General features: G+C 51.9%; 2 protein-coding genes across 2 annotated transcripts; both read right to left on the bottom strand.

The window, feature by feature from the left end:
* Positions 1-3,381: 3,381 nt before the first annotated feature.
* EMH_0047130 (uncharacterized protein) lies at positions 3,382-4,257 on the bottom strand (the record flags this gene model as incomplete). Its single annotated transcript, XM_013499805.1, has 1 exon — positions 3,382-4,257. The coding sequence occupies one exon, from the start codon at positions 4,255-4,257 to the stop codon at positions 3,382-3,384; it is 876 nt and encodes a 291-aa protein (XP_013355259.1).
* A 68-nt stretch (positions 4,258-4,325) lies between these two features.
* EMH_0047020 (uncharacterized protein) lies at positions 4,326-7,433 on the bottom strand (the record flags this gene model as incomplete). Its single annotated transcript, XM_013499804.1, is given in 5 exon segments — positions 4,326-4,347; positions 4,351-6,143; positions 6,301-6,376; positions 6,614-6,893; positions 7,007-7,433. Coding segments are annotated over 5 exon segments (2,598 nt in total).
* Between the last annotated feature and the right edge of the window lie 2,350 nt (positions 7,434-9,783).

The following is a 9,783-nucleotide window of genomic DNA, read 5'->3' as shown; positions in this document are numbered from 1 at the left end:
GCAAAAACGGGAGGGGAACCCGTGTGCCGGGACGTCGCCCTAGTGTCATCGTGCCGCTTTCAATTTAGCCACCACATATGGCCAAAGAGCAGCTGTTCTGTTATAGTTTCGCTAGTCAGAGAAGACTGTAATTATATTGATGAAATGGAGAGAGACTTACACTGAGCAGAGTAGGCTCCTCCACCCACCACACTAGTGGACCACTGGCCAGCCCCACCAGCATTCCCTTACCGAAAGAGCGTCCATCACCGTGCGTTGATGACGTCGTTCGATAAAATAACACACCAGTGGGAGTGCGCCGAGTATAAAAGTGCATATGTTATGTTTTGTGTGTTTCTGTTGAGCAACGCACTGCGTTTTTGTCGGCCAGGCCTAGCTCACGGTGACCCACGCGTCCTCGCTGGACTCGGAGAAGTTTAGAATACAGGCCACGCTCGGTCTCCCACCCGATTAGTGAACCACCCGGCGGAACCGCCAGCATTCCATACCAGAAGAGCTTCCATTACCATGCACTCATGAGCTTGTGCGAGAACATCGCACACCAAGCGGAGTACATCGAATACAAAAATGCCCGCAGCCTTTCAGCTGTTCGCTGCGAACAACCCCTGATGAAAAAAATCCCATTGAAGAGCGCATCGTCGCCAAGATTAACTAGTGTTTTCTTGGTGTGAATTTCGGTGGAGGATTAGTGTCGTCGTGTTGTACTATGGGTGAACCGCGACACCCTCGAATTGTTTCTCGCTGCTAATGGCAGTTAATGGCAATTAAGTACAAGACAATGTTAAGATAGACAGCATTTGTGGGTGCTGCGCAGGCTAGGCAATAAGGAATAACTGTAGAATTGGTTGCTCCGCGAAGTGCAACAGTTTAGTACCCACAGTTAGTGCAACGGAGAGCTCGTGCAGTTCGTGCGCAGATTGCTTTGTAATGTAATCGTTCCCCATGCTGTTTAACCAGCAGGAGGCATATTCTGCTTTGCCACCGGGTAAGCACCTTCCCGGTTGGGGATAAGCTTTCGTGACTATCCTTAGGATAGTGAAAACTGTTCGGGCTATCTGTATTCAACTGAAATATCTACACGGATCGGGCTGAAACATGCGCCGAATACCCCAAAGGTACTCGATTTGGCAGTTTGGTTGACTGCGTGCGCCTTAAATTCATCTTGGCGGGGTGCACAGCGGTGTCGTGCACTTGACACAGTGCCATGTAGCCTAACCGCTTCCTTTATAACCCTTTTCTGCAAGTGCAGCGCAGGCGTTGCGGCGTCGGGACAAAATCGAGAGGTTTTAATTTTGTTTGGCCTGATAACACGGCATCCGCGGAAAAACTGCTGAGCCAATGCATGCTTGATACGGCGTGATTCATTCGCGCTTATCTGAGTTTCTTTCGTAAAGGATGACGCCCCGTCCAGTGGGGGTGATCCAGGTGATATCCCATTCAGTTTCTTTTAAGCAGTCGTTTAGGTTTCTCCTTTAGAATGAATCCTTCATAAAAGACTAGTGCTGAGCAACTCTTTTATACGGGGATTTGTGCTAAGAAATACGCAGATCCTACCTGATTACTCTTCCATAAGGAGCGGGTTGGTTCCAAGGGCACTGGCAGATTCGATCTCACACTAGGGCTTTAGTAGCAACGGAGACTTAGGCGATCTTCTGAGTGTTGCCCATCAAGATTGTCCTACCAAATGCTGATCCAGAGCAACACAATATGAAGCTCTACCGTCCTCCAGTTGAAAGGCGATGAGATGTCTCCGGGATAGAACTACCGAATAAGCAAGTGGTAAGGGGTTCTTTACCCTCATTTCGGTGCAAACACTGCATATCAGTAGAGCCCAAAGAAAATAAGACACAGGCACATAAGATCACGTGTCTTTTTCGAAGCCTGGAAACCAGGGAGCAGGGAGCACCGCATCCTGAATTTTCCGACTCGGGTGCAGAAAATATGCAGGAAACAGTTGCTAAACGAACTTACCACGAGCGCGCAAATCGTACTTCAGCATGCCCGAATTTTGGTTGATATTTGCATGTCAGACTTGGGTGTGGAGACCAATGCAACTAAATGAACAGCTGCTGTCTTCTTTACTTCTAGGTATGTGTCTGCGTAGATTGTGACTAAACGTACAGAAGACAACCTAGGGCTAAGAATTCCGCTTCTCAAGGCTTCCGTTGACACCCGGGGGTAACGTTCCCGCCCGTCTACACAAGGTACACGATTGGAGAAAGTGTAGGTTCTTCATTTCGGCGAGATCACCGGTGGGATGGGACTGGCTCTCAGTGCAGGAAGGCCTGGGAGCGGCGGAACATAGCAGTGTCACTGTGCGAAATCTAAACAACAGCCGACACCTCATAGTTGATTTTCATTTGTCTGCAGCTTGCAAAGCACAGACAAACAGTGTTGCATGCAATACAACAACTGATGCAGGAAGGGAATTCCGGCAGCCGTTGTTGTATTGCATGCAATGACAAAAGCGGACGTTCAACGGTATGACGCCAACGAATCCTTGCCAGTTGCCGCCATTCAAAGATGGCGTGGTATATCCCATCTGTGCAGCACTAGCAAGCGGGCAAAGCTGCCCAAATATACCCCGGATCCAACTACACCGCAAGGTGGTTTGTTTGCAGCAACCCAGGTGTCTACTGAACTGCGAATATGGCTAATGGCTAATAACTGAGCTTAGCAGGGACGCTTGCATCGAGGCAGTTCTAGCACGTCGAAGTGCCTTTCCAGCAGCAGCTAAAGCATATCCTAAAGCAAAAACACCCTTGCACCCGTTAGCAAGAAACGACTGCTCAGCGAAGTCCCCTCAGGTATGGAGGTGCTCCGTACCCATCTGAGCGTCAGACGCGTACAATTCGCTGGGCGCTAGAGGGCAATAGTAGAATTACTGAAAACGACATACCGAATGCATGATCCCAAATTAAAAGAGGTGCCAAATTGCGCATCGCTCTCAACAACAGCTGAATTGNATACCGAATGCATGATCCCAAATTAAAAGAGGTGCCAAATTGCGCATCGCTCTCAACAACAGCTGAATTGCGCTCCTTTAAAACAGTCTGGCGAACTATCTGATCATGCGCTGGCAACCCACGGTGACAACAAATAGTTTAGTGACCCATAATCACAGCTAGAAGGTGCAAGCACACGATAGCAATGACACCCGATGGAACCATAACGGCACGTAAATGTTATACACCGAGAAAATGTCCAAAAGTGCACTCCCGTACGGAAATAGTCCGACACAGCTGAACCTCAAACACTATACAAGTGATGAGCTTTTTGGGAGGTGAAACAACGAACTCCTTGTGGTACACTTAGCAAGCAATCGATGGCCAGATGCAACAACATGCATCTGCCCTGGTGAAGTCCGGCGGTCCGAACAGCTTAATCCAGAGATCCGTCATGCGTTCCAGTTTTTGGAACCGTATTGGCACATCTTTGCCTCTCTCTACCCGCCGGCGAAATGTTGGAGCTACTCAATACCTCTGCGCATTCACTGTTACGCAACAACGGCAAGGCAGAACTATCCATGGTCCCAGATGTTGTAAGTGTCTGTTCATCCCTCAATTCGTTTCTGTTATCAAGTTGGTAATCGGTCCTGGCCAAACCTACAGCAGTCCCAATATCCAAGCGTCGAATTTTCTCAGTTGCAGTTCGCAGTAGATTCAGATTCCCTGCCAGCAAATCAAATTCATCTTTCGCACCGGTCACGCAACTCTCCCTAGACGGAATCTTGTTTTGGCACATGACAGTGTCGATTGACACTGAGAAAGCCTCTCCGTCCAGAACTTCCGGTAGCGGACTGCGAGTGACTGCGCCGTCGGCAGGTGCTGCAGGATTCCAGAAATGCCCAAATGTGGGTTCCTCCAGAGTGCCTTGTGGGGAGCCGACAGCAACAGGCTTCGCTTGGCTATCAACAGCATCCCCTGCAAAAAAGGCAACGTCTTGGCTTGGCAAAATGAGAATACTCGGCGCGTTGCACTTCCTGACCACTTCTGCGTTGCACTTCCTGACCACTTCTGCTTGTGCATATCCGCCGAATTCCTCAGGCAAGGGGGAGCTCTTCGAGCTGTCTGCGCTACCAAGACCAGGACGTTCCACAACCGCAGAAAGTCGGAAGGCGTGAGTACAACTCCCTGGCGACATCGAAGAGATCTGTGCTGTAACGATGCTACGCGGCTCCACCTGAGCTATATAGTCATCCTTCGGCAAGCTGGATGGTGAAGCGTCCAGCAATGAGACGCTACCTTGAAGCGGCATAGCTTGTGAGGCACACGCAGCTGGTAGGACGGATTCATCATCTGCCCCTCCAACTGGCTCCTGCCCCTTCAGCCGTTCGCCCTGCGAAGCNCTGGTAGGACGGATTCATCATCTGCCCCTCCAACTGGCTCCTGCCCCTTCAGCCGTTCGCCCTGCGAAGCCACCCGCCCAGTCTGTGCACTTCTCAAAGTGAGAGCGACCGTGCTGCGCCTAGAAGTCAAAGGCTGTTGATGAGAACCGCCCTCAGATCCACCTTGAAGATCTCCAACTTGTCCTCCTTCCGTCGGCGAAGGCACCTCCGATCCCCCCCTTATGCAAACCACCTTCTTACTGTCCCCTTGGTCCTCCACATTTACCGCCTGTTGGCGGTGATGTCGCAAGAAGTAAGAATCAGAGCTGCTGCTCTGATTCACAGTGTTCTCCTCGAAGGGAACATCCACTTCTACCAACAGAGGTTCCGCACGAGGGGAGCGCAAGGTGTTAGAGCGACAGGAGGAGCCTCCACTGGTGACAGCCTCCCCCCGTTCGTCCTCACAGTGCTTTATTTGACTGCAAGACAACTGAACCGGGAAGACTAACCGAATGGGTTGCGCTGGTATTAGGCAGCCACCAAGAGTTTGCAGCGTATCAGCAGGTTGGCGCTCCACAGCCCGTTGCGCCGACTGCAGGGTTCCAAGTGCAGCCTGTTTGCTGCTCGCTGCACTGGCCTGCGATGACGCAGCAAAATGAAGCGGCTTATAAACCACAACGTTGAGCGACTTAGGGTAACTACTGGTACCCTCATGGCCGCTGGATCCACGCGTGCTCATCCGAGATGCCACACGGGCATCGGCAGGAGTAGGGATCATCAGAGCCTGCCGTGTCTCCGACGTCATTACAGTTGACACCATCCCTTTGCCCGCTTCCACTTCACCCGTTGTTACAGAGCCAACAGAAGCCTCCCCTGTCCCCAACGGCAAACGTTCACGACCCTTTGAATAAAAACTCAGTGGGCTGCAGCCGCCCAATGTGTGAGGGTATCCGCGCAGGCCACCAGAATCGGCAACCCTCTGGCCAAATACACCATGATCGGAACCATGCGCTGACGGTAAAGAAGCTATCGTGTTATGTTTTCCGCCAAGTTCTGGAGTTGTTCCCGATGAACGAAAAGACTTGTCGTCATTTCCCAAAGTTGGCACGGTTTCCTGGAGAGTAGACCGTGTACTGCTAGTGGATGCTTCTAACCGACTTCGAAGCTCTCCGCCTGGTCTGTGCTGCTGAGCACATTTATTGCTCCACGCGTTTGCTATGTCCAAGCCCTCAGGCGCAGCAGGAAATGCACGGTCTTCCTGGTGCTCTAATAAACGCCGAGTACTCCCAAACACCGCTGAGGTTGACAGAGGTGCCTCTGCCAGGTCGCATAGGCTCACAGACTTCGCCAGGCGGGGATCAGATCGACTTCTTCCGGAGTCGGCGAGGCCAGCCATGCCTTCGCCAGCAAATCCACTCTCTGCGAAACACCTTCCCCTTGGGGAGGAGAATGACGCCGAGCCTACTCCTGCGTCTAGGGGGCACAAGCCCTGCGAGCTTTGCTGAATGGCGGCTTTCTTCTGCTCACCATACCTGGGTAGAACTCCAATATTCTCTAAATCGCTCCCCGAACAATCACCTGATGAAGAGCGTGGCATGCGAATTTTGATCATCCCTTCAATTTTTCGTCGTATTCCCTTCTCAAACTCGTGATGGCTACGTAGAAACTGGCACATTTGCGGGCGCCATTGACCCCATCCAGCTTCCCAAACCTCCCGCTCTAATGCAGCTCGTTTTCGGTCTTCTTCGGTGTGAAAGAATGTGCACTGGTTAATATACGGACATCGACCCGTGTCCCGAAGAGCCATCTGGCACTTCTGCGAGATGGCAACACCGACGGCCCCACACGCATGCATCGTAAAACTGGCTCCAACCACAGTTCACAATCAAACAACACGTAAAGAAGGCAGCAGAACGGGCCAGAAACATTCAAGAAGACCCCACGACCAATATTCAGCAGCGAAGTCAACCTACTTGCGTCTTATATACAATAGGATGGAACATCTTCTCAAGTTTCGTGTGTGCCAACGGGCAGACGCCATTGGCGCATCTGCAAATCAGCGTACTCACATTAGAAAAGGTTCCTCAGAGAGGCCCTGTGAAACGTCCCGCTTCAAATATAGGGAACGCTCTAAGAGCCGTGGTAAACCCACTATGTGCAGTGAACCCGTCGGTACCCAGATGCAACACTGATGCTTTCTATTAAGTGAGCGCCTGGCCTGGGTCTGCCCTAGGTTCTACGCCTGGTGTCAGCATTCTCGCCTCGCTGGCTGCTAGGAACCCTCACCGCCGAGCGTCGGGGCAATCTACAGGGATATAAAAGTGTGTGTATGGATCCCGCCTATTAAACTTGACGAGTTCAAAGGGAGCTTCGCGTAGTGGGTTGAAATGCCGGCAAACAGGCAGGCCAACAGCGGCCACGGTGGGTGAGAGGCTTGTCCTGGGTCCAAAGGAGCCGCCAGCGGCGGGCTGGTTGGGGGAGGCCTGCACAGCTGCGATGGGAGGCGAAGTCTCGCGTTGATTGAACGCGCCAACTGGTGATTGTCGAGAGAGCACTGCGGTTTGACCTAAGTGCAGACACAACACGCGCATATGTGGACGTGTGCATTTACTCAGGTCATCGGGACTCCTTTGGCAAGGAGCCTCGAAGGGATGTTTGAAAGACTAAGTCGAGGTTCACCTCTGAGATGCCGGTCGTCGTCTGTCACGGAAGAGCTCCCTCGAATCGTTGCGATCGAGTAAGGCAATCCCCTTTCTGAGACACTGTATGACAGAACGTTTGCAGGTGCAGCACCACTGTCGTGGAAAAGATGGTTGAGCGCTGAGGGGCTGTGGACTGGAGCCCCGCTGCCCATGGATAAAGCAGCTGCGGAAGAAGCAACATTATCACGGCAGCCTCCATAGTATTGCCAGCGACAGATAGGTGCAGTTTGCTGGCATAATACAACGTCTACTCTTCCCGCAGGGGAAGCGGCACTGAACTGTGGCGCGGATGAACTCAACGTGCCCAGGCTCCCAAGCGACGAGCCCCAGATGGAACCGCTAGTACACGACCCCGCAGAGGTTACATGGAGTGGTCCATAGGACGCTGCTCTTAGAGGCTGCATCCATGTGGCTGGTTGGGAGTTAGAGATGTTACAAATGCTGTAATCCTGGCGGGGGGGAGTATGGCCGTGATGAGGCATCCCTGCGGAGGCTGGGTCTTCCCGGCGAACCTCGACCGTACCGGGTGGCTGCCAATGTTCGGTTAGGCCTCTTATCAAACCCATAGAGCCCCCAGTGGGTCTTGATAGCGGGGGCCCCAAAGGCCCATCAGGGCGCCTGGGTGGGAGAGGGGCTTCGGCAGATTGTCGCTGCTGAAGGCGATCCATTCCAGATTCTCACCAAGATAACTCTCAGAAAGTCTAGGGACTTTGAACGTACCTGTACCTTTGGAGGATGTCAAGCGAAGGACAGTTTCCCTCCACCGCAATGGGCGAGTTGGGGTATCGGCGTGTTGCTCAGGACGCGTAGCCAGTTGAACATTTGACCAGACGTCGAGACCTTAGTACGCTGCGGAGCAGGTGACGCTTAATAGGCATGAAAACACGTGGAAAAACAACTTGTCCTTGCACGGTCTCGGCTTTATGCCTTCGTTTACTGTACCACGGGAACCCTCGAGAAGGGGAAGGGGCAGCACCTAAAGGTACGGCAAGGCTGCAGGGGAAAGGACAACACCGCCTCCAATAGCAAGTACTTTCTACTGTTTTTGTGCAGAGAAGCTCATACGCTTTGCTCGAGAGGCCCAGCAGGCGAAGAGACAAGACAGTATTTGCAGATGTGTTGAAGAGAGAATTGTTGCCCCACCCACCCGTCCCGCGTCGGAGAGAAACGATCCCCTCTCTGCCATATTAATCAACCTTCTCCCTCCCCTAAATGCAGAAAGATAACAATTCTTAACACCTTATCCAAACAAGTGTTAATTCTCATCCTTTCCGTTGTTCCCACAACCTCCTCACGGATCGTGTGGCGCCGCCACACCAGCCCATCGCTGCAGACAGGAACCCCAAGCCCCAGACCATCAGTGTCTGCAATGCTTCCACATCTTGGACAAAACTCTTCAAAAACAATCCAGAAAACAAGTTTTATACAATGAAAAAACTGTCTAAAAGAAAACACAGCTCTTCTTCACGGTAGGCCACCGGTCTGGTCCGGGACTGCCTGCCATGGAACCGCCCCAGCGACGAAAACGTACGTCAGGCGAGGTTTAGTTAACCCCTTCCCCTGTATATCATTCATAACGCTGAATACGCTACTACATTTGCCTCAAGAAAACCCTCGCCTTCAGCTGGTGAACTAGGCACAGAACTGCCTTCGCCGCATACACAAAGCGCCTCACAGAAGTATCGATATGCGGTGGGGCAGGGCGCTTTTCTATTCGCGGTGGATACCGATTCGCTAGCATATCACGCGGCACAGAAGCGTATGCTTGTTCAGGCCCACCCACTATCCACTGATGACGCTTTCTGGCGTACTCTGTTGTGCCAGTAGAACCGGCATCAGCAATCTACAACAGGATTCAACGGGTTTAGTACGGACGTCAACTGTACGACGCAAGACTCCCAAAGTAATGTGTTTAACGAGGGAGAGTAAAAAAGAAGGAGGTAACTGTAGGAACAGCGCAACTACACACTGCTCCGAGTTTTGTTGTCTCGGAGGGTTCCGCGCTGCGGTACTACATTGAGCTGTCACTCCGTATTCTAAAAAATCTGAGATTGGGCCGGTCTGCAGCGGGAAGACTCCCAACCCCCTAAGTGGGAATGCCACCAGCAGTAACCATAGTAGCATGAGCAGCGCTTGGTGGAGAAGCCTGCCTTGCACGAGAAAATTCGTAGACGCACTGTATCACAAGTCTCTCCTGAGGACAAGCCACACGAATGCACGCAGATACAAATGAAAGTGAACAAGCGTGAGGGGTTGATTCTCCTTCCCGCCTTCCCAGATGTTAATTGCCATAAACGGCTCACCACAACTTCGACAACAAATAAACAGAGCACACGAACATAGAAGCTAAGCCCTGACCCACTTATGCACTGGAGCATATATACACGAATCTAAGGGCAGATGCACTGTTCTACAGATAGAGCTTCATTTGACCTGGCGCGTTAGGGCTAAGCTCTTGTCTTGTGACTTCGCCTGAATGCGCCGACGTAGTAAACCCGCCTGCATTACAACATTCACCCTACTCAGCCTTCAAGCCCCAAACCCACAGGAAATGCAAAATGCAACGGACGTCTTCACCACAGCAGCTACAGTTGCTACTTCTGGCAAGCAAGACCGCAGCACCAACGGCAGTTATATCAGCAGCTGAACAATGGCAGCTGCAGCAGCTGCAGCCGCAGTAGTAGCTGTCTAGGATTTATAGGCCTGCTAACAATTCTTCAGTTCTCATTAAGTGTGCTGTGTCTTCACCAGTTC

The sequence above is a fragment of the Eimeria mitis genome, genomic scaffold, assembly GCF_000499745.2.
Source record: "Eimeria mitis Houghton genomic scaffold, Emh_scaff47, whole genome shotgun sequence".
In the NCBI taxonomy this organism is placed as follows: Eukaryota; Apicomplexa; class Conoidasida; order Eucoccidiorida; family Eimeriidae; genus Eimeria; species Eimeria mitis.
This window is presented reverse-complemented; position numbering and strand designations above follow the sequence as displayed.